This window comes from Myotis daubentonii, chromosome 9 (genome assembly GCF_963259705.1).
Source record: "Myotis daubentonii chromosome 9, mMyoDau2.1, whole genome shotgun sequence".
Taxonomy (NCBI): domain Eukaryota; kingdom Metazoa; phylum Chordata; class Mammalia; order Chiroptera; family Vespertilionidae; genus Myotis; species Myotis daubentonii.
This window is the reverse complement of record NC_081848.1, coordinates 28,133,333-28,158,067: the sequence shown is the minus strand read 5'-3', so window position 1 is coordinate 28,158,067 and position 24,735 is coordinate 28,133,333. Positions and strand designations below refer to the sequence as shown.

The 24,735-nt window shown below is 45.1% G+C and overlaps 3 protein-coding genes and 1 pseudogene across 3 annotated transcripts in view; 3 read left to right on the top strand and 1 right to left on the bottom strand.

Moving 5' to 3' along the window:
• The window catches only part of LOC132241758 (lysine-specific demethylase 4D-like), a 29,479-nt gene extending 29,237 nt beyond the window's left edge, over positions 1-242 (top strand). The window contains exon 3 of the mRNA XM_059710652.1: positions 69-242. Within this exon, the coding sequence (XP_059566635.1) occupies positions 69-242 (174 nt within the window). The remainder of the gene's footprint in view (positions 1-68) is intronic.
• Positions 239-3,577, bottom strand: LOC132241757 (alanine--tRNA ligase, mitochondrial-like; annotated as a pseudogene).
• A 3,608-nt stretch (positions 3,578-7,185) lies between these two features.
• On the top strand, positions 7,186-8,472 carry LOC132241756 (ATP-dependent RNA helicase DDX39A-like). The gene has a single exon (XM_059710651.1). The coding sequence runs from the start codon at positions 7,186-7,188 to the stop codon at positions 8,470-8,472; it is 1,287 nt and encodes a 428-aa protein (XP_059566634.1).
• Positions 8,473-20,576: 12,104 nt separating this feature from the next.
• Positions 20,577-21,866, top strand: LOC132240678 (speckle-type POZ protein-like). The gene has a single exon (XM_059708175.1). It carries the CDS (start codon positions 20,742-20,744, stop codon positions 21,864-21,866), a length of 1,125 nt encoding a protein of 374 aa, XP_059564158.1. The 5' UTR covers positions 20,577-20,741.
• The last annotated feature ends 2,869 nt before the right edge of the window (positions 21,867-24,735 follow it).

The following is a 24,735-nucleotide window of genomic DNA, read 5'->3' as shown; positions in this document are numbered from 1 at the left end:
TTCAGGGTCTTGTGCGCCAGCCATGCCTGCGCCCCCCACTAGCCCTGGGTTCTGCCCCTGCTGCCCAGCCCGAGGCTGCCGCGGCCCTCTGCTCCTTGAAGCCAGACCCATCCTCACAGCCAACCTCGGGCCCATCAGCCCAGCCCAGCCAACTGGCACACGTGGTGGGGGAAGTGGTCATCGTCCACAGGAACAGGGGACTCGAGTGGACTGTCAGGCCCCGGCTAAGAGGCGCCGCCTAGTGGGCGCAGTGCGCAAACTCCGGATCCCACTGGGGCATCAGGGTGGTGTCCACAGCATCAATGAGGCCTCTCATGGCCTTGGACAGCTGCTGGGCCTCCACCACGTCCCGGCTGCCCGGACTCAGTGGCTCTGTGGCTGCTTCCACCTCCTGGGCCAGGCTCTGGCCCACTTCTCGGGCCTGCTCCCCAGTGATGGCCAGCAGGCGGTGGTGCCCTTTTTGAGCTGGCGCTCCCCAACGATGACCAGGTCTCCTACAGCCCCTGTGGGCAGCAAGTGCGTCCACAGCACAGCTCCACAGAGGTCTGCAGTGCAGCCTGAGAAGCTGGGTCCAGTGCCTGGGCCACGGGCACCCACACTGACACCACCCGCACTGGGTCTGGGTTCACCGCATCCAGGCAGCGCAGGCCAGGGACATGGGCAGTGTGTGCCAGGGCTACCTCCTCCATGCACATGGCCTCATCCGGCTGCACAGCCTCCTGCACCGTGCTCTCCACTGCCTGGAGCTGCTCTGGGGTCAGCAGGGCCTGGGTGGCCATGTCAAAGCACAGCCGCTCGGGGTTGAGATGGGAGCCTCGCTGCTCTGTGCCAGGGCCCAGGGCCCAAGACCTGCCGCAGCGCCCAGTTTAGCCGGTGGATGGCCGTGTGCTTCTGCATGCAGCCTAAACGCCAGGACCTATCCACATGCAGCTGCACCGCATCCCCCACCTTCAGGCCCTCAGAGGCCACAGCCTCAAACAGGATGAAGCCTTCACACACCTGGGCCCGGGCAACCGGGAACAGCACATCCTGCTGCCCCACCCGTACCAGGTCAGCTCGGTCTGAAGCCTGACCCCCCTGTTCAGCGTAGAGGTTGGTTCTGTCTAAGAGGATGCCGCAGCGCTGGCCTTCCCCCACAGAGGCCTCGGCTGTTCAGTCCTCTGTCTGTAGTTGGAGCTCCTGGGCCTCGCAGGTGCCAAACTCATAACCCCCACGGGGTCGAAGGCAATAGTGGTACTTGGGGCTGTCATCGGTTGGGGGCAGCCCTCGGCGCTGCAGCTCCCCCAGCGCATGGATGTTGAGCCTCAGTCCCCGCTCCTCAGCTGGCTCAGCCTGCTGGGCCCGGTGCTGGGCCTCCTCCTGGGCCGGCTACGCCAGCCCAGCAGAGTCCAGCTGCACCCCTTTCTCCTCCAGCATTAGCTCTACCAGGTCCAGTGGGAGCCCCAGGCCGCCAGACATTGACAAAAACCAGGCCACGTCGGCAGGGAGCACATCAGAAGGTCCCAGGTGCCTCAGGGTCCGATTGATGATCCTATGACCGATCCCGCTGCAGGGAGGCCAGGAAGGTTGCCTCGTCCTCCGACACCAGGTTGGCTATCTGGGCTGAGTTCTGCAGCTCTGGGTAAGTGTCTCCGTGGAGGAGGGGACAGGGCAGTGTCTCCACCACTACCGGTACCAGGCTGCCTAGGAAGCCGGGTGGTACCCGCAAGACCTCTGTAGAGAACCGCACGGCTCGATGGAGGGTCAGACGAAGAACCAGCGGGGTGCCCGACAGGAATCGAACTTGGGACCCTTCAGTCCGCAGGCCCACGCTCTATCCACTGAACCAAACCAGCTAGGGCATCCTCTGCTACCTCTTAAAGCAATCTTTCTCAACTTGGGAATTAGCACTTAGCGAGCTTTTACCGTTTGGGATAATCTAAAAACAAAAACAAACAGAAAACACAGCGAACACAAGCCTGTTTGGGGTACCGCATTATAGCATTATACCTGGGTGTGGGCCTGTGTTGAATTTCCATTTGCCTGTGTGAATTCCTGCCTTCTATGGAGCCATTGCCTTGCAGAGACAGGGATTTGGTTATTGTTATTTGCTTCTGAGAGTCTCATGGCTGATTCTCCATGGACTGAAGACAATCTCTGAATCTAGCTTGTGCCCCTTGTTTACATCTCTCCTGAGCCTTTTGCCTTTGTTTTCATTGGCTGTCAATTCTCATCAGCTGTTTTATTTCCTCAGTTCTTTGTGAATTTGAAGTGTAGGGAAAGTGGAGACACAGGGTTCCCTGTGTTCCAAACATTAATTAATTACCTGTGTTCCTACCGTTTTGAGGTTGTACAAGTCATTTTATAAAAAACTGACCAGGTCTAAAATCAGTCTCCTCTCAAATCTCCCTCCCTTCTTAACTCTAGGCTCTACAGGGGTGGGCAAACTTTTTGACTCGAGGGCCACAATGGGTTCCTAAACTGGGCCGGAGGGCCGGAACCAAAGCATGGATGGAGTGTTTGTGTGAACTAATATAAATTCAAAGGAAACATCATTTCATAAAAGGGTACGGTCTTTTTTTTCAATAGTTTTATTCATTTCAAAAGGGCCGGATCTGGCCCATGGGCCGTAGTTTGCCCATGGCTGTTAGCACCTTCCTTCCCAATGCCCTGGAGGAAAACGCAGCATTACAACAAAATGCAATCGCAAATGTTGCAAAAGATGCTGTATTTCACGTAGTTGAGCAAAGAGATGAGGGAAATGGCAAGTCATGGACAAATGGGGACAGGGCAGGAAGAAATTCAGAAATTCATAAATTGACAGAACCTGGCTGGAGAACCTGACTAGAGAACCTGGCTGGGCTGCTGATCAATTGAACGCTGTCTCCTTGTCCTTCCGTCTTTGCTGGCTCCATCCACACCTATGGGAACCCCTGGACCTGCTGGCGTTGGACCCCAGCATATGGCACTGCGGAGGCACGGGGACTTGCGGCGCCACCAGGCCGCGCTCTTCTTCCTGAACAACATCTCCCTGGACAGGCAGCCTGAGCCTGGGCCGGGTCAGCGAGAATCTCCCGCCGCCTCCACAGCTGCTGCCACTAGGCCCTCCTGACAGCATGGTCAGGGCCTGCTCAGCCCAGCACCCGCGCCCTCCCTGCTGGCCTAGGTCTGGATGCCCTGCGCCCGAGAAGGCGAGTTGCCTCCCAGCGCTGCTCCCTCCAGTTCCTGGAAGACACCATGGGATGTCCCTTGGCTCAAAGAACCCAGCACATACCCGGATCCCCCAGACACAAGGGCCTAAAGAAGCAGGATCATGCTGAGCTGCACCAAGCGGTTCCTGTGTGCGGCCTTGTCTGTCCTGCCTTATGGAGAAGGCCTGCAGGTCAGTGACGTGAGGGTGGACAGACAGAAGCAGAGACATCCGTCCGGTGGCGTGTCTGTTTCTTCTGAGATGTAGCAGAAACTCACTTATTACTGTTTTGGATTGCCATTGTTTTATTTCCAAACAGGGACCCTTAGAAGGAGCAGTGCGGACAATTTGGGTACCAGAGTATTACGTGAGTCACCACAACGGACCCAGAGAAGCTCCTTGTCCCATCGTTCCGAAGACTTAGATTTGTCCCGATGACAGAAAAGTGGAAAAAAGAAGAAAAGGAAGGCTATGCAAGGGACTGAGGTGCCAACATGGTGTCAGGTCAAGAAGTTAACAACTGAGGCCCAGCAGATGGTAGAAAAGCAAGAAGTGGAAGCTACTCTCTCAGCCAAGTCTGAGGACTCTGAGTAAATCAGCAAAAGAAACTTGCATTTAGCAGAATCTCACTTACTGCTTTTTGCATTGCCATTGTTTTATTATTCTTACTAGCTTTAAAAATGTTATGTTTAAGTTTTAAAATGTTTTGGGTTTTGCATTGGTATTGTCTTGTTATTGTTTTAATAGCCAGAGTTTTGTTCGTGATGCTTAAGTTTTACTTTCATTATGGTAGCTTTTTGTTCTTGATGCTTAAAAACTTTCATTATAGTACCTTAAAAAATAAAAGAAGGGCCCTGACTGGTTTGGCTCAGAGGATGGAGCGTTGGCCTGTGGATGAAAGGTCCCAGGTACGATTCCCGTCAAGGGCATGTACCTTGGTTGTGGGCACATCCCCAGTAGGGGGTGTGCAGGAGGCAGGTGATCGATGTTTCTCTCTCATTGATGTTTCTCACTCTCTATCTCTCTCCCTTCCTCTCTGTAAGAAATCAATAAAATATATTTTTAAAAAATAATAAAAAAAAAAATAAGTAAAAGAAGGGTGAGATGTGAGGAGCCGATATAGGGTTAAGACTCGGACTGACCAGTTGGCTAAATCACAAACAAGTCTTCTTCTGAGTCTTAACCCAATCCAAGAGGTGGCTATTGATTTACACACTCTGTCATTTAAATAGTAAAAACGGGGGAATTTGCCAGAAGCTGGTCCACCCTTGCTGCTTGACTCAGTCGCTGCAGGGAATAAATATCTGCACAGCTTATGTTTCAAGGGACCTGGCGTATATGGCACATGTTTGCTCCCCCTCTTAGTGCTATGTGTTTTAAACAGGACCACCTCCCCGAGAAAGGTTGTTTCCCTAGGTGGGGATTTTTTTCCCTGCAGTTAGGGATGAACAGGACTAAGGAAGGGAATCTACACTAATAAAAGAGAAACATGGTAATTTGCGTATGACCGCTACCCTTTTCATTGGCTAATCAGCGAGATATGCAAATTAACTGTCAGCCAAGATGGCGGCGGGCACCCAGGCAGCTTGAAATAACATGAGGCTTGCTTGCTTCAGTGATAGAGGATCGTTGGAGGAAACCAACGTTCCCCGCCTGCGGCTGCAGGCCTCTGAGTGGGCAGTTTAAGAAACATTGTAACAAATACCATCGGACTTCAACCAGCATTTTCACAACATTGTAAGCAAAGGCCAGAAACCTACTTTCAGCCATGGAGGCCTAAGAGCTGGAGCCAAGCCTCAAGGTCAAGCTGGCCCAGAATAATAAAAACAAAAAGAATAAAAGGAGCAGTTGGGAACTTCAGTCACTCCCAGCCTGAAAACAGCCTTCAGCCCCTCTCCCAGACTGGCCAGGCACCCCAGTGGGGTCCCCCACCCTGATCCAGGACACCCTTCAGGGCAAACCAGCCGGCCCCACCCATGCACCAGGCCTCTACCCTGTATAGTAAAAGGGTAATATGCCTCCCGGCACCGGGATCAGTGTGACAGGGGCCAGCGCCCAAACCCCCTGATCGCCCAGAGGCTCTGTGTGTGACAGGGGGCGGTGCCCCAACCCCCTGAGCAGCCCTGCCCTGTGCCTGATAGGGGGGAGCTCCCCAACCCCCACACCCCCACGGGCCCTGCTCTGTGTGTGACGGGGTAGAGCCATAACCTCCCCATCAGCCCTGCACTGAGTGTGAGAGTGGCGGCGCCCAAACCCCCTGATCGGCCCTGCTCTGTGGGTGATAGAGTGTGGTGCCCCAACCCCCTGATGGGCCCTGCCTTGTGCGTGACAGGGAGTGGTGCCACAAACTCCCCATCGAACCTGCCTTGAGTGTGGCAGGGGACGGTGACCCAACCTACCAATTGGCCCTACCCTGAGCGTGACTGAGGGTGGCATCACAACCTCCCAATCTGCCCTGCTCTGTGCATGACGGGGCAGCCCCCCAACTCCCCAATCGGCCCTGCTCTGAGCCCGACCAGTGGCTGCACCTAGGGATTGGGCCTGCCCTCTGCCACCCGGGAGCAGGCCTAAGCCAGCAGGTCGTTATCTCCCGAGGGGTCCCAGACTGCGAGAGGGCACAGGCCGGTCTGAGGGACTCCCCCCCGGCCCCCAGACTGCACAAATTTTTGTGCACCCGGCCTCTAGTAAATCCATAAAACCCCTTAACTAAGTGCCAGGTGGGTAGTTAATCACTTTAACTACTAACAATCATGCTTAAGCTACATAATCTTTACTTAGGATAATCTCCTTCAGTTACCTCCTTGTAGCTTAATAGAACAATAGAGTAACCTTGGAATGGAGAAAAGAAACACCCTAACCTTTGAAATAGAATGGATAGGATTAAAATCAACTGGTATAAATACAAATGTAACAGGACAATAAAGAGAGAACCAACTATGCTGATTATCTGAAAAAAAAATTCATAAATCAAAATCCTATTGCCCCAGCCAATGGGATTAGGAGCTGGAGCTTTGGGATTGGGTTAGGTCCTGAGGGTGGAGCCCTCATGATGAGATTTGTGCCCGTATAAAGGAGGCCTGAGAGAGCTGCCTGTCATATTCCCCAAGTGAGAATACAAGAAGTCAGAAGTCTACAATTGGAAGAGGGCCTGCACCGACTGACCGACCAACCATACAGGTACCATTGTAAGATATGATTTTTGCCTTCATAGTTCATAGTGAGTCCCATGTGGTGTGAACTGTTCTAGTCATGTGCAGTAGGACCACTTTGCACCTTGTAATATTTGAAAATTAGTTTGATTGTGACACTAGCAATGGATAGAATCTTGAATTCATTGCTTTCATCAAATTTGATTTAATTTTAAAGGTAACATTAAAGGATGATTGTTGGAATTGGCAACTGATGAAAGATTGAAAATGAATAGTGAAAATATATTACTTGTTTCATTTTAGATAAAAGTTAAAAACGAATATTCGTAGCTTGCTGAAATTACTTTAGATATTCATCTTCCAAATATTGTATTTCAACTGTAATTGAAAAAAAATCGCAAAACTCTTCTTTCATTTGCATCAATTTATCTTTGTGAGACTGTTTTCTCTATTATGGATATAAAAACAAAACAGAGGAACAGTTCAGATACATTACCCTCTTGATTTCGGCTATGTTAGAATAATGAACCAGGAGGAAATTCATTTGAAACTTTAAAAACTTTAGTTATTGAAATATGGGGTGTTTGTTCAAAGCTTTCTGTACACTTATGATTGTGAAATGAAGAGTTAGCATAGTCAAAAGAATGCTTAGCAGCTTATACTGCCTACATTTTCAAGGAACAATATGTGTAGTTTTTATAATTACTTTTTTCCTTTCATTTATTCTGATTGTGTTTACTGGAATGAAATTTTATGTTTTCTGCAGCTAATAATTAAAAATAGGGGCTTGTGATCCAACGCAGGAGGCAGGAAGCGCTCTAGCTCGTGTCGACTCTTGGGGCGAGAGGAGGCGAAAGGGGAAGCAGTATGATGGCGGAACAGGATGTAGAAAACGTGCTTCTGGATTATGAGGAAGATGAAGAGCCCCAGGCTCCTCCAGAGAGCACCCCAGCACCCCCCAAGAAAGATGTCAAGGGGTCCTACGTTTCCATCCACAGCTCTGGCTTCCGGGACTTTCTGCTGAAGCCTGAGCTCCTGAGGGCCGTAGGGGACTGTGGCTTTGAGCATCCATCTGAGGTTCAGCACCAGTGTATTCCCCAAGCCATCCTGGGCATGGATGTCCTGTGCCAGGCCAAGTCTGGAATGGGCAAGACTGCAGTCTTCGTGCTGGCCACCCTACAGCAGATCGAGCCCGTCAACGGACAGGTGGCCGTCCTGGTCATGTGCCACACTCGGGAGCTGGCCTTTCAGATCAGGAAGGAGTATGAGCGCTTCTCCAAGTACATGCCCAGTGTCAAGGTGTCCGTGTTCTTCGGGGGTCTTTCCATCAAGAAGGACGAAGAGGTGCTGAAGAAGAGCTGTCCCCATGTCGTGGTGGGGACCCCAGGCCGCCTCTTGGCACTCGTGCGCAACAGGAGCCTCAACCTGAGAAACGTGAAGCACTTCGTGCTGGACGAGTGTGACAAGATGCTGGAGCAGCTGGACATGCGGCGGGATGTACAGGAGATCTTTCGCCTGACGCCACACGAGAAGCAGTGCATGATGTTCAGTGCCACGCTGAGCAAGGAGGTCCGGCCCGTCTGCAGGAAGTTCATGCAAGATCCCATGGAGGTGTTGGTGGATGACGACACCAAGCTCACGCTGCATGGGCTGCAGCAGTACTATGTCAAGCTCAAAGACAGCGACAAGAACCGTAAACTCGTCGACCTCCTGGACGTGCTAGAGTTTAACCAGGTGGTGATCTTCGTGAGGTCGGTGCAGCGCTGCATGGCCCTGGCCCAGCTACTTGTGGAACAGAGCTTCCCGGCCATCGCCATCCACAGGGCCATGGCCCAGGAGGAGCGCCTAGCACGCTATCAGCAGTTCAAGGACTTTCAGCAGCGGATCCTGGTGGCCACCAATCTGTTTGGCCGAGGGATGGACATTGAGCGAGTCAACATCGTCTTCAATTATGACATGCCTGACGACTCGGACACCTACCTCCACCGGGTGGCCCGTGCCGGGCGCTTTGGCACCAAAGGCCTGGCTATCACTTTTGTGTCTCATGACAATGATGCCAAAATTCTCACTGATGTTCAGGGTAGGTTTGAAGTCAATGTGGCGGAGTTTCCTGAAGAAATGGACATCTCCACATACATGGAGCAGAGCCCATAACCACAGACCTGACATCCCCGAGCCACCCTGCTTCCCACGTGCTGCTTCAAGTCCTCTTTCTAGGCGACAGTGGGGCTTTCTTTTTCTCTTCAAACACTGTGCATTTCTGCAACAATAAATTTGTATTGTGGAAAAATAAATAAAGATATGGGCTTGTATTTTGCTTCTTTCCCCCATTTTTCAAGTCATTCAATATGTATAGAATGCTAGATTTATAGAAACATTCCAACTATTACACAGAGAATTCTTGTCTACCCCTCACCAGTTTTCCCTAATGTTCCATTCACATGGAACATTTGTTAAAACTAAGACGTCTGCATATTATTATTCACTAAGCTGCAAATTTTATTCAGATTTCACCAATTTTGTGTTATAACGCACTTTGATGTTCCTGGATCCAATGTAGGATACCACGCTGCATTTAACATCTAGTAATTTTGTCAGAAAATATAGCTAAATGAAAATATCAAAGAAAATTGGATTCTGTTTGGATTTATTCTAAGAATTAGCGTGCTGCAGTTATAATCAGAATTAGGTTAAAATATGAAAAAATAAAATTTTAATCCTATTATTTTCTTTCAATTTTCAAAGTGGAGTGCCAATCAGACCATTTCTTACAAAATTTACTACCAAATTTACGTCCCATTTGTAGAAATTTAACTTTAACCAGTTTTTTGTTTTATGCTTCCAACTATGCTTAGATAACTACAATAGATGATTAGTGAGGCTTCCTTAAAATACGTAAAAGAGTATGTGACTAGGATCTGTGGATTAAAAAAGTAAGTTTGATGTCTGTATAATCAGTGGAACTGTATGTAATATGCATATTATTCTTTGAGCTACAAGTTAAATAAATGAATAAAGCAAGACTAGTTTTGATAGAGTGTAGAACCCACAGATGAAGCACTGTCAGATGGTAATTATTCTCTGCCTGCCCCTTGTTGCACAAATATATACTTTCAAACAGATATGCAGCACTGTAGTAAAAAAAAGATTTTCATTCATTTTAGGATATTCTATTTCACCAATATCACTTTTATAATGTTAAAAAATGAGCCCCAATGGATATGTAGCTTATATGTTGGAGGTGAGGCACATTTCCATTATTTGGTTCAATAAATAACTCTCCTAATGTCTAGGAGAATTAACATTTTCCAAGAAGCCAAATGCACCCTTTTCTTCAAAAATTTTCACTGAACTGTGGCAGTTAGCTAGTGTCACAGAATTGCTGTGTGGCACACAACACTGCACATTTTTTTCTCAGGTGCCTGAAGGCTCGGCTAGGTTGACCTTTACTGGGAATGAAATCCTGGGCTGATACTCCAACCAGTGAGCTCAAACAGCCAGGGCTGTTGTCATATATTAATGTAAGAATACCTTGACCACTACTCTTTATTTTAAAAACCTCACCCAATAGTATCTTTATTTGTTCTGGAGAGAGAGAGAGAAAAGAGAGAGAAAAGAGAAAGATTGATAGGTTGCCTCCCGTATTCACTCTAACCAGGGATAGAACCCGCAACCTGGGTATGTGCCCTGACCAGGACTCAAACTCTTGCCCTGAGATCACAAATAGTACCCCCTTGCTCTAAAATCGCTGCTCCGATGCTTGGAGCATAGCTCAGTGGTTGAGCCTCAACTTATGAGCCAGGAGGTAATGGTTCCATTCTGGGTGGAGGCACATGCCTGGGTTGCAGGCTTGATCCCCAGTGGGAGGCATGCAGGAAGCAGCCAATTAATGATTCTCTCTCATCATTAATGTTTCTATCTCTCTCTCCCCTTCTATGCCTCTCTGAAATCATAGAAAAGAAAAAATAGCTGCTTTGTCATGCCATGGCTGTGGCTGTGGCTGTGGCTGTGGCCTTGACATCACAGATATTGTTAACATGTTGTAAAAATTAACAGTCAAATTAACCATCTGGGTGCTCCCTGCACAAGTCCTTAAGTGAAACTTTTCTTGACACCCACCTCTATCCAGCCTGCTGCCTACTCTGAAAATCACTTTGGTCTCCTTTAACTACTTAGTTTATGACTCACTGTAACAAGATGGAAACCCACATCAATGGGGGAAAATGACAAAGGAAGAATATTTGTAAATGAATAATTCCTCTCTGGACTCTGCCAAAACTTGCTACTTAAACCTGGATGCATCCCATCCTCGATATATTTCTCACTAAATAAACCAACTGTGGGAATGCAGAGATTTTGTAAGAAATGGGAATTGCAACCTTGACTCTAAACCTTTTGCAACAAATGCCAGTATATACTCAAAGTAGATGAAGTTACTAAGTTAGTACAGTTATGATTTTTAAAAATAGTCTGGAACTCCAAAAGCACAATTACTCTCTCCTGGGGGACATAATTGTTCAAAATAAAGCCAAAGGCCATTTTTCCTTCTATTTATTAACCACTTTTTCTAGCAGCAAATTTTCCTCAGTTAAGTACAAGAATTTTGTTTACTAAGGAAATATAAACTAGTCCATCCCAGCCAGTGTGGATCAGTGGTTGGGCATCAACCCCTGCCCCAGAGCTCACTGGTTGGATTCCTGGTGAGGGCACTGGCCCAGGGTTTGGGCTCCATCTGCACTGGGATATGTGCAGGAGGCAGCCAATAAATGTTTCTCTCTCATCAATGTCTCTCTTTTTGTATCTCTCCCTTCTTCTCTCTGAAATCAATTTAAAAAGACAAAGCAAAACACATGTAACAGCAACAAAAGAGAGATTAGTTTGAGTTCATCAAAATTAGAAGCTTAAAATAGTTCTGGGATATAATTAAAGTTAAATTGCCTGAAATTACATGACATAATGAAAATCAAAGTCAAATATCTTGAGCCAAGTGAGTGACTGGCATTGAGTGTTAGCTGGGATATTAGAGCCTTCAGGACCCAGCGCCTGGAGCTATGGATTTGGGTGAAGTGCCTGAAACTCAAGCTATTTGGAAAAGGAAGGATCAGCAGAAGAGGGATTGATCTTTATGCAGAAGAAAAGGGGGCGGGAGGGGGATGGAGTTGATTAAATAGTTAAGTAACTTCTCCAGGTTGTGGGAGCTTTCCTGGGTCTGCTTTCCATGTGTGTCACATGCCTACAAAGCCTGTCCTGCTCTAGACACAGTCATTGAGTCACATTTTGCTTAGACCGTTGTGTCTCCAGGGCAGAGGAAGAAACTCCTGATTTTCTTCCCTCAGAAAAATGGGATCAGACCTCCCACAAAGTTCCCTATAGAGCTCACCTGTGCCATCTGCCTGAATTACTGTATAGACCCAGTCACCATGGGCTGTGGGCACAGCTGCTGTTGCTCCTGTCTCTAGGTATCCTGGGAGAAAGCTCTACTTGCTGTCCTGTGTGCAGGGAACCATCAGAGCAGAAAATCTTCAAAACCAATCTTATCCTGAAAAATGTGGTTTCCATTTGCCAGAAAAGCCTGTCTGCGGCAATTCCTGAGCTCTGAGGACAATGGGTGTGGGATGCACAAGGAGAAAAAGCAGATCTTCTGTGAAAATGACAGGAGCCTGCTGTGTGCACTGCTCTAGCTCTCAGGAGCACCAGGCTCTCAGACAGGGCTCTGGGGAAGAGGCTGGTGAGGAACACAGGGTGAGTGGTGCCCTCAGAGCACTTAGAATGCTGGAGGAGAGCACAGCAAAGAGATGAGGGTTCCATCTCCTCCTTTCTAATGGCATTGATACCCACGTCAGACTCAATAATGAAGCTGTGAGGAAATGCACTGGTTTACCTGTCTTCATGGACTCTGCAATTAAATATGGAACTGCCATTGGACCCAGTGATCCTAATTCAAGGAATATATTCCAAAAAAAACAGAAACCAGAAAGAATGTATGCACCCCTATGTTCATAGCAGCACAATTTACAATAGCTAAGATCTGGAAACAGCCCAAGTGCACATCAGTAGATAAGTGGATAAAAAAGCTGTGGCACCTTTATAGCATGGAATACTAGGCAGCAGTGAAAACAGGAGGATCTCTTACCCTTTGAGACAGCATGGAGGGTAATGGAGAATATTACACTAAGAAAAATAAGCCATTCAAGAGAGATAAGTATCACATGATGTCAGTCATATGTGGAATCTAATTTATCAAAATAGAGTGATGAATAGAGTGGACCCAGAGACATAGAAGCAGGAAAAAGTGTTTGGAATCTTGGAGGGAAAGCAGGGTAAGGTTGTGGGTGGGTAATGATGAACCAAAGAACTAGAAGGCATGTATGCACATAACCCATGGACACAGACAACAGGGTGATGAAGCCTTGGGTAGCAGCTGGCGCGAGCTGGAGGGATTCAATGGGGGGGGGAAAAAGGGACATATTTAACACTTTCAATATTAAGTTTACAAAAGAAGACCATGGTGGCAGTGACAGGCACACATAACCTGGGCTTGCCTTTCCCCTTTGTGACCTCTCGCCAGGGCTCTGCTTGCTGGGAGTAGGGCTTTTCCTGAGCTCTCTGCTTTCTGAGGACTGGTTTCCTGATTTGTAACTGGCAGGCTCCATGGAGAGTGCCTGGGGAGGAGAGAACCCTCCGGGCACCTGCTGTTTCCTGCTCTTCACCTCAGTCAGGCTCAGCGGCCTCCTGGGCATTTCTCCCACTCCTGCCTGGTTTCCTGGCAGCTGCAGGTTTTCTGTGCTGGGGGAGCTCAGGGGGCTAACCTGCACTCAGGGCCGTGTGGGGGTCACAGGGCTCTGCTCAGAGGCCTTGCAGGCACTGGTGCCTGCCCCTCTCCAGCTCTGAGCTGCGCTTTCCTGTCCACATCAGGCCATCATCACCATCAGCCTCCCAAGGCTTCCTCACCATCTTTACTGGGTTCTTCCTATCAGTGCTTTCCCATTGGCTGAGGTATCTCCAGGGTTGGAACAGAGAAGGAACCCTGAGCCCCTTTGCAGCCCACACCTCCACTCACTGTGCTCCCTGGTACTTCTGAGCTTTCTGCCCCGACCCCACTCTCCTCCAGGGAAGTGTTTGCATCCTACATTGTCCTTCAAGCAACAAGGCTGTGCCACCATATCTCCCTTTGCTAGGCCAGCTAGTTAATGCTCCCTCATCTACTTCGCCTTTGAAACAGTCTCCTATTGATTCTCAAAATCTCCCATCTCCTACCGCCTCCTCTCCAGTCACACCACCCAGCGTGTTTACAGGGTTTTCCTCTGCTTACCATCATATGAGTAGGATTTCCCGGAGTCATGTCTAAACAGACGCCATCTAAATGTAATAGTAAACATTTAGAGAAAGGCACAAACTCATTCTTTAAGTTGATCTGGAATGAAAGAATATGGAAGATTCATCATGAAAATTACATAGCGAAAGGCCTGGATATATTACTGTAGAGCTATAGGACATGAAACACTGTAGAGTTGGCAATAAAAAGATTCTCTCTTAGCCTTTCCCCTTTTTCATTATAATGAGTGCAGTCTCCTGAGGAGGCTCCAGTCCCTTGCTATTAACAGTCCCTTCTACACCTGGCCTTTTGTAAACTCCTAGAAAGCCTCTCATTTTACTTCCTAAAGTCCCTCCTGGTCCCTGAGCCATGGCTGCTCCTGACACTTTCCAGGGCTAGTGGATCCTAAGGGCTTTCCTCAGCCCCTCTTGAGAGCCAGCGCTTGGGCAATGGGAGCTGTTTCCTCTCACAAGTCCCAGGAACTAGTGTCTGAGGAGTTGCCCCTGGAAGAGCTGGGTTCTCTGTTCCTGGCCCCACCCACAGGTAACTCCCTGCAGGAGAGCTCAGGCAAATGGGTATTTCTCTGGCTTGGTCCAAGGACACCAGAGGGCCCTGCTCCCCATCTAGGCCTTGAGCTGGATTACTTGGACCCCACTAGTAGCTAGATGCAGGACCAGGGACAGTACCTATCTTCTTAATCTTGGCAGTGACCTGCCCTGGACCACAGGTGCACTGCCCCTGAGGTAGATTTCAGAGATGCGCGTTCCCTTCCATGGCTCCTCTGGGATCCAGGGACTAACTTCACCTTGATATACTCAATATTTTCCAGTAGACGGATTTGAACATATAATAAAATATTTTTCAAAAAAAGAAACCAAGCACCTTAAGTGGTTTGGCTCAGTGGATAGAGCATTGGATTTCGGACTGGGTTAGTCTGGGATGTGATTCAGGTCAAGGGGACTTACCTGGGATGCTAGCTCCTCCCAGGCCAGGACCTTGGTTGGGCCCATGCAGCAGGCAACTAATTGATGTGTACTCTCACATAGATATTTCTCTCCATCTTTTTCTTTCTTTTCCATTCTCTCTAAAAATCAATGAAAAAATATCCTTGTGACTCCCTAAAAAAAAATAAAAAAAATAAAAAAATAAAAAAATTCAAAAATATCCTCAGATGAGGATTAAAAAGAACAAAACAAAAACAGCAACTTGAATTATTATCAGTCTCATTATCTAACAAGAAAAAAGGATAAGTGTAATCCACAGAACTTACTAATAATAGAGTGACAGATTAGCCTTTTTAAACTGAAAGATTATTTACATACCATAAGCAAATACTACCAACAACCATCATAACTCTCCAGGCACAGACAGTCCCAGCCCCCTTAACATCCCTTCAGTAACCTCCAGGTGGGCTGGCCATCCTCAAGTGGTGGTGGCAGAACGTTAAGTATAGATGAGATGAGTGGCAGTAGACAATGCTCAAATTCTGGACCACAAATCAGGTCATAGTAAGCCAAGACCCTGACAGACCCTCTCTGGCTCCTCCATTCTGCAGCAACTAGGACAGGACTATGGAATCTCAGCCAAAGGAGAGCTGCTGTGTGTACATGCATATGTTTGTGTGTGTGGAGGTGGCATGCCTGGATAGACAAGCTGAAATCTATTCCCTCCCCCAAATCCCCACACTTACTAGGGCTTTGGTTCACTTTCTAAACGTTTTAAGAAAGCAAAAAGATAACCGATAAATAGAAAGAAAAATATTTTAAATACATATGTATCTTAAAGGATTTGTATCCAAAGAACTCTTATAGTTCAAAATAAGACCAAAAATCCAATGATCATTGTACAATTTAGAGACTTGAGTAGGCACTCCACTAAAGAATATGGATGGATGGCTACCAAGGACATTGTCTTAGCATATTTTTACTTCTATAGCAAAAAGACAGTAGACTGGGTGGTTTATAAACAACATCATTGTGTTCCTCACAGTTGTGGGGGCTGAAAAGGTCAAGGTAAATATGCTGGCTGAATCAGTTCCTGGGAAAGTCCTATTTCCTGTTTTATACACAGCTGTTTTCTCTTCCAGTTTTAACAATTAGGAGAGGTGAGGGAGCTTTCTGAAGTCTCCTTCATAAGGGCACTAATCCTATTCATGAGGGCTCCAGCCTCATAAGCTAATCACCTCCCAAAGGCCTTTTAAACCTATCAAATGTTTTAGGTAGCTGACGAGTAAAGAATGAAATTGTGATTTATTGAGATTCTAAATCCACTGCAGCTGTCTTTGTTACCCTATCTTACATAAACTCAAGGTCACTGCTTGCGGGGGGAGGGGGGAAGCTGAGATATATCTTCTTAGACCAGTGGTTCTCAACCTTCCTAATGCTGTGACCCTTCAGTACAGCTAGTCTTGTTGTGGAGACCTCCAACCATAAAAATTTTAATTGCTACTTCATAACTGTAATTTTGCTACTGTTATGAAGCATAATGTAAATATCTGATATGCAGGATGTATTTTCATTGCTACAAATTGAACATAATTAAAGCATAGTGATTAATCACAAAACAATATGAAATTATATATGTGTTTTCTGATGGTCTTAGGCGGCCCTGTGAAAGGGTCTGTAGACCCCCAAAGCTTTCACGGCCCACAGGTTGAGAACCGCTGTCTTAGACAGACTTTTATACCCTGTGACTATGACAGTTTACCTCTTCTTTTACACAAATATTCCCCCCCATAATATGGAAGCTGTTATATGTGTGCTATGTAGATATGAAAGTAATTGAGGTGATAATGCCTACAATACTAATTCTTTTTTAGTGAGGTGTGTACCTCCTTTATTGACTAAAACACCTTTTAAGAGTCCTAGTCACAGACTCATTTAAAAACCAACTTCCCATTACATACACATGTATATGCACATACATTTTTTAAGTTATTGAACCATTAATGGTATTGGTCTGTCTGGTTACATTGGACATAGTGACAACATTATGTTTTTCAACACATGAATATGGGATATTTCCATTTACAGGACTCATAATTCTTTCCTCTGTTGTTGTTTTTCTCCAATAGTGTTTTATAGTTTATATACACAGAATTATATAACTTTTATTAGATTTCATTTTAGGAATTTCAGTTTCTGAGCATATAACATGCATTGTAAATTTCCTTTCCATTTTTTTTGTTTGTTTAGAAATAATTCACTGATCTCATTTCTTCCTAACTTCATAAATTATAGATTTCAGGAAAATTTCTAATTATGCAATCATGCTGAGCTAATAATATAAATTATTATAGCTTTCTTTCCTCTTAGAGTTATTTCTTTCACGTGTCTAATTGTATTGAATAGGAATCCATCATTGTGTTGAATATATGTGGTAACAGCAGATATTCTGTTGTTTATTAATAAATTTTTATTGATTTCAGAGAAGGGAAGAGGAGATAGAAACATCAATGATGAGAGGCAATCTTTGGTTTTATTGCACTTGCACACTGCCCACTGGGGATGGAGCCCACAACCCAGGCATGTGTGCTGACAGGGAATGAACCTATGACCTCTTATTCCCAGGGCCCATGCTAAATGGCTGAGCACCATCAGAAGGCTTCGTCCAATGTTTTCGAGCTTGCACATGGCAGCGGAGTAGCTATTTCCTGCTTATTGCCCCTCTCATGCTTAGCCATAGCAGGGATTCAAGCCTCTTTATACCTATTTTGTCATGGTTTTCCTGGGGCCTTTTTCTGGGGAAAGATGAGGGGGAAGGATCCTCAGTTCAGTCATCTGCTTTTCATTTTCTTCTTTAGTTGTACACAGCAGATCCCTCTTCCTTATTTGAGCCCTTGGGAATTTTTTATTTCTCTGTGCATTCATTTATCATTTCCACTAAACTATAATCTGCAGATTCTAGGGCTTTTGCCTTACCTTTGAAGATTGGGTTTGGGCTAAGGGAATGGAGAAGGTATTATGGTACATAGCAAAACTTAGTTACTATATTTATGTATTTTGATAAATATTTTTTTTTGATTGATTTCAGAGAGAGGAAGGGCAGACGGAGAGAGACTAACATCAATGTTGACAGATAATGAGTGATTGGCTGCCTCCTACAAGCCCCCTAAGGGAATCTATCCTGAAACTCTGGCATAAGCACTGACCAAAATTCAAACCAAGTCCATCTGGTTCATTGGTAGAGACTCAACCATTCAACCACACCAGCCAGACTAGTTGCTCTATTTATTTATTTAATTAAATCTTTATTGTTCAGATTATTACATTTGTTCCTCATTTTTCCCCCCATAACTCCCCTCCTCCCAGTTCCCGCCCTACCCTCCGCCCTCACTCCCCACCCACTGTCCTCATCCATAGGTGCACGAGTTTTGTAAAATATATTTTATTGATTTTTTACAGAGAGGAAGGGATATGCCCTTGACCGGAATCAAACCTGGGACCCATGAGTCCGCAGGCCAACGCTCTATCCACTGAGCCAAACCGGTTAGGGATGTCTATTTATTATTTGAAGTAAGAACCAGATTACAGGGCCTGGGTTATAGAATGTTAAAATGCTCTGTGACAGAATGAGAAATCTAGGAAATATCAGTGCAAGTGAGTGTTGGAGAAGTTTCTGTGCAGGACAGCAGTAGGTAAAAACACTACAGGAGGGCACAGTGCCCACAGAATTAATTGATTTTTGCTGAAAAAAGGAAACTTCTTCTGCTATAAGCTTACGTGGGTGACTTGCAACAAGTTGATAACTGTTTGAGATAATTTTCTGAAAATTAATTAATTTTGGGATCTTGCAGGTCAATGACCCTTCCGTTGGTTTACAATACTGTACATTGAATTAGAGGGCAGCAGCTGCGCCTCTTTCTAGAATATGTGGTCTTTGATGGCTTTTACATTTGTGTTTCCATAAATTGTTAAAGTGGAGTTACTTAGATTTTCACTTCGGAAACTCCTCACAACATTATTTTCATAGAGTTTTAAAAACAGGACTTAAATTCCCAAACATTTGATAATGTGGAAAATAATTCATATGGCATCAATAACTTCTTAACTTGTGATGGGTTTCAACAAAATACAGGTAGCATGACACCTCTTTTAAAAATAATTTTCTACAGCGTCTATGAAGTAGTGACTACAGTTAATACTGAATTGCATATTGAAAAGTTTCATGTTTCTCACCAGAAAACACATTTACATTCTGTTAAGGTGTCAGCCCCCAGGTGTTTTCTATGTGTTGTAACCCTAATTAGCTATCAAACTATAATCTGTATAATCCATTTAAGGTGTTCACTTCCTTTTTTAGATTTTAGCCAATCTCAGCAAGTGGGTGTGGCCTAAGGGGAGTCATATAAAAGGCCCATCTGTGGCAGAGGACACATCACTTCTCCAGAGTAGACTGACTGAAGTTGGAGCTTCTGGTTGAGTGAAGAGAATTCCTACTGACCCTGATATCCACAGAACTCACCAAGGTGGGAGCACTCATAGTAGACTCTGGTGAGTATGGAATTTAGAATAAATATGTTTTTATTTTTTTGAATAAATAGCTCAAAAAATGCCTACTTTATCTTATTACAAATATTTTCAATTTACCTCTCCAATTACTGGGATCTTCTCTAAGTAGAGAAGTAGGTTTCCTAGTTAATTGAAATGACATCAATATTTCAAATATCTGGAATTGGAGCACTTTAATAGAGTGATATTTAGTATAATAAGTTATTTCATTATTTTTTATTTTAGTACCATATTGCCACTAGATGTTTTTAAGGTCGTAAAAGAGATTTCCCTAATTATGGAAATCATAAACCAACCAAAATGTTTCACATAATGTATGCATGTAAGAATCTACATACACATTAACCTAAAAAAATGTGTCAATGAGAAAAAACTCATAAAGGTCCGCTTTGCTATTCCTTTAATACCTTCAGTTCCAGGCTATATTTGAAAACTTTAAAATAGATCCCAACCACTGTAAGGCTTCCCAAGAAGTGGCACTAGTCATAATGAGAGACTATCAGACATAGCGATGAACCAGTCATGCTTCCATGAACTGCATCTTAGGATTTCCTAGTGTAGAGATTCCTGTGTTTTTATTTGTTTTAAATTATTTACAGGGAGAATTAAGGAGAGAGAGGGAGAGAGATTGAGGTATTGATGAGAAAGACAAAGGGGAATCCATTGCCTCCAGCATGCACCTTGAATGTGTATGAAACCTGAGCCGTGGCTTGTGCCCTGACCAGGAATCTAACCCATGGGCATTTGGGACAGGTGATGTTGCTCCACCCATCTGGTCCACACTGGCCAGGGCTTTAGTTTTGTATTTATTTATGTATTTAATCCTGAGACTGTATTCAAGTGTAAATACATTAGATTACAGGGGTGAGGAACCTTTTTTCTGCCAAGGGCCATTTGGATATTTATAACATCATTTGAGGGCCATAACAAATGAAATGAAATTATTGATAATTAGCCTGCTGCAATTTGGTCAAACCTTTAAATTACCCCTATGCCTTGGGAGGGCCAGACCAAATGATTTTGGGGGCCTTATATGGACCTCAGGCAGGACGTTCCCCACCTGGGGATTAGAGGATCACTTTAAGAAATGGCTGGCACCCTACCAAAAACTCAATAAATATTCTTCAATGAATCTTAGATATTGTTGAGCATCTGTCTACTATGATAGCATTTAAGTTTTATTTATTTTATTTTTCTTTCAGAGGCAAAGGCAGAGGAACAGAGACATAGAAACATCAATGAAGAAAGAGAATCGCTGAATTGCTGCCTCCTGCAAGCCCCACACACTGGGGATCGAGCCTGCAACGTGGCCACCTACCCTGACCTGGTCGCTCAAGCACTGAACCACGCCTGCAAAACAGCATTTATCTTCTGGTGCAACTTTCAGACACTCATTTTCCGAAGCAAAGCCTGGATGTTGTAGAGAGTATGAAGCGAATGCAGAAGGACAGGTACCAGCAGCTGTAGGCCCTGCTCTGAGAGAGTTCCTGTTAGACAAGACAACTTCATCTTCCCACTACTGACTTAACGTGGGTGAAAAGAGAACAGATATCTTTGTCCTCTGACTTTGGAAATCTTGTTTAACTTTCAAACTTGCAATGTCAAGGGTTCCAAGTCCGCCACCTCCAGCAGAAATGTCGAGTGGCCCTGCAGCTGAGAGCTGGTGCCACACTGAGATCAAGGTAGTGAAATTCTCCCACAGGTGGACCATCAGTAACTTTAGCTTTTGCCCGCAGGAAGTGGGTGAAGTCATTCAAAGTTCAACCTTTTCATCAGAAGCCATTGCTCAACTGAAATGGTGTTTGAGAGTATACCCAAAAGGGCTAGATGCACACAGCAAGGATTACCTGTCACTTTACCTCTTTCTGGTCACTTCTCCAAAGCGTATATTTTTGGCAAAATTCAAACTCTCCATCCTGAATGACAAGGGAGAAGAAATCAAATGTTTGGAGAGTCACCAGGCATATAGCTTTGTGCAAGGCAAAGACTGGGGATTCAAGAAATTCATCCGGAGAGATGTTCTCTTGGATGAAGACAATAGTCTTCTCCCTGATGACAAGCTGACCCTCCTCTGTGAGGTGAGTGTGGTGCAAGATTCCGTCACCATTTCTGGCCAGAATACCACGAAGATGGTGAAGGTGCCTGAGTGCCAGCTGGCCCATGAGCTAGGAGGACTTTGGGAAAATTCCTGGTTCTCAGACTGTTGTTTTTGTGTTGCTGGCCAGGAATTCCAGGCTCACAAAGCAATCGTAGCAGCTCGTTCTCCAGTGTTTAGGGCCATGTTTGCACACGCAATGGAGGAGAGCAAAAAGAATCGGGTTGAAATCATTGACATGGAGCCTGGAGTTTTTAAGGAAATGATGTGCTTCATTTACACGGGGAAGGCTCTGAACCTCGACAAAATGGCTGATGGTTTGCTGGCAGCTGCTGACAAGTATGCCCTGGAGCGTTTGAAGGTCATGTGTGAGGAAGCCCTCAGCAGACAGCTCTCTGAGGAGAATGCTGCAGAAATGCTCACCTTGGCTGACCTCCACAGCGCAGATCAACTGAAAGCTCAGGCAGTGCATTTCATCCACTCTCATGCTGAGGGTGTCTTGGAGACCGAAGGGTGGCAAGCAATGGTGGCGACCCATCCCCACTTGGTGGCTGAGATGTACCGCTCTCTGGCTTCAGCACAGGGCGCCTGTCTGGGACCCCCACGCAAGCGCCCAAAGCAGTCCTGAGATCCTGCCTGTTGTAAGCCTCCTTTGATTTTCCAGAAGCCGCAGCCACTATTGCTGCCATTGAGCACCTGGTAGACAGCACAATCTGTGGAGTTTTCATCTGCTGTCAGGGGAAGTCTGCATCTCCGCCCAAGATTTTTAGTTTTATTATTTTCCTTAAAGAAATCTTATTTTCAAATGTATCTTTACTGATTTCACAGAGGAAGTGGTGGGGAGAGAGGGAGAAACATCAGCGATGAGAGTGAATCTTCCGTAAGCTGATACCTGCATGCACCCTACTGGCGATCAAACCCACAACCAAGGCATCTACCCTGACCACCAATGGATCCTTGACCTCCTGGGTCATAGACTGACACACACCGACTGAGCAGCACTGGCCAGGCTGAGCATATTTTCTTCCATAGATTTTAGAGCGAGCGCAAAGGAGGGAAGGAAAGACTGAGACTCTGAGAAAGAGAAAGAGATGCAAGGCCCAGACAGATGCATTGCAAGGGATGGAAACTGCAACCCAGATATGAAGCCTTGAGTGGAATCAAACCCCTGACCCTTCAGGTCTGAGCCAAAGCTGTAAACACTGAGACACTGACCAGGGTGAGAAAACTCCTACATTGGGCCATAAACATTTAAATTTAGACAAATGCTCAAATGTCTGTCTTTAGGGATTTGCTTGTTCTGCAGATGGTGTGCTCATCTCTGCACTTTACTAGATGTGACAACCCAAACTGCATGTGTTGTTGTAGCTCACAATAAAGTAACATCTTAAAAGACCAACTTTTGCCTCAGGACTTTATTTGCAAGGTGTCCACATGATTTCTTTTTCTTTTTGTAGTGACTCTCACTTTGCAGCCGGGAAGAACTAATAGACTTGTCTTCCATCTTGGAGCTTTGATCAGCCTTTGTGTGGGATGTGGTCCCGAAGGTGCAAATGTCTCTCCCAGATCTGAGTGTTTTCATGACTGGGGTGCTGAGACTTCTGCCTCTGGGAGACATGACTGGGAGATACAAGTGGGAGACATTGGAATCGGGCTGCTGGAGTCTGTAGTGATGATTGGAAAGAGAGGAATAGGAGTGTCCAGAAGCGCCTCTTCTTGGCTGTGCTAAAACCACATCCACTACAATGTCTCTGCCACCTCCTCACTTTTACTGCAATATGTGCCCTAACCTATTGGCTGAGTAGGGCCATTCCTGGATTATGAAGGTGAAAGTGTGACCTTTATAAAAGTAGCTCAAAGTTCCTTACATGTAAAATTTCTTCCTGCTCCTTCCCTCTCCATCTCAGGCCTAACTCTTCCTTTAGTCACTTTTGACTAGAAATAGATTAGGAATCATTCTACATGCTGGGGAACACCGGTATCTAAGAAAGGCTTTTTCCTAATACACTATCAATTAAGACAAACATATTACCCTTTTTTTGTTTTTGGTTTTCTTTTATGCCATGAAAACCCATTCACTATATTTTTAAATATGATGAAAACATTCAAAACATAGGTTTTGGTTTGCCCTTTACTCAGTTTGTTAAAATCTGCACGCATGATGCACGGCATAGGATATGTTCTCTGGATTTTGCTCTATTTTTAAACTGTCATCAGGAAGTATAATAATAGATGACAGGGGTGTCTGAAAAAGTACAATTAAATGCAAGAAGTTGGCTGATTTCATGTAGCATGATATTCTTCAGGTCCATTTATGCTGCACCAAAGTTTCAGAAACCCCTCTTTTCAGCTGTGTAGTTTTCCATCGTGTAAATGTCCCACAGCTTTTTTTTATCCATTTGCCTATGGATGGCCACTTGGGCTGTTTCCAAATCTTAGTAATTGGGCAACAGAAATGAAGGAGAAAATAGACAAATGGAACTAGATCAAAATAAAAAGCTTCTGCACAGCAAAAGAATCATGATCAAAATGAAAAAGGACCCCTCTGTATGGGAGAAAATATTCGCCAATGTTACCTCTGATATGGGGTTAATATCCAAATAATATAAAGTCCTCATACAAGACGACAAAAGGTAAAGAAACTATACAACAGGAATGGGCTGAAGGACCGATTAGACATCTCTCCAGTAGAATGACCAAGTTGTGGTACAATCATATAGTGGAATGCCCCGAGAGAAAATAATAAAAACAATTGCTACACACAGAGGAGTGCATAAATCTCGCCAAAATACTTTTCTTTAATTCTTTAATTTTAAATATGTCTATATATATATAATTCCAGAGAGGAAAGGAGAGGGAGAGAGAGATAGAAGCATCAATGATGAGAGGGAAGTATTGATTGGCTTCCTCCTACTAGTAATTCCTCTGACTGAGGATCAATCCTGCACCCTGGGTATGTGCCATGCCTGAGAATTGAACTGTGACCTGCTGGTTTATACGTCGACACTCAACCACTAAGTCACTCTGGCTGGGCTCACCAACATACTTTTAAACAAATGAAAGTACACACCAAAGTGTATACAATGTGATTTTATTCATATGAATTTGAAGAAATGATCATTAGAAACAGGGCATATTAATCACCCGCATATGATTACCTTTTTGGGAGAGGGGATTAGATTTTGGACAGGGTAGGCAATCCTGGGATCTAGAGGTCTGAGTATGTTACATTTGTGGTATGAAAGAGAACATTCTTTTGACCAGTTCTTCACCATTTTCCATAACATGAAGAAATCTCTGGACAGGGAAGCTATATTTTGGGTCAGTATCATGGAACTGTATCCTTTCAATGTGTTCCCAAATATTATTTCATTTATGGTTTCCTACCTTATGGATTTCAGGGACCTCTAAGAGCATTATTTCCCCAGCTTGATACATATAGACACAAAATTGCTATCAGTTAACAGCAATATCTAAGATGTGGGAAGTCAGCTCAA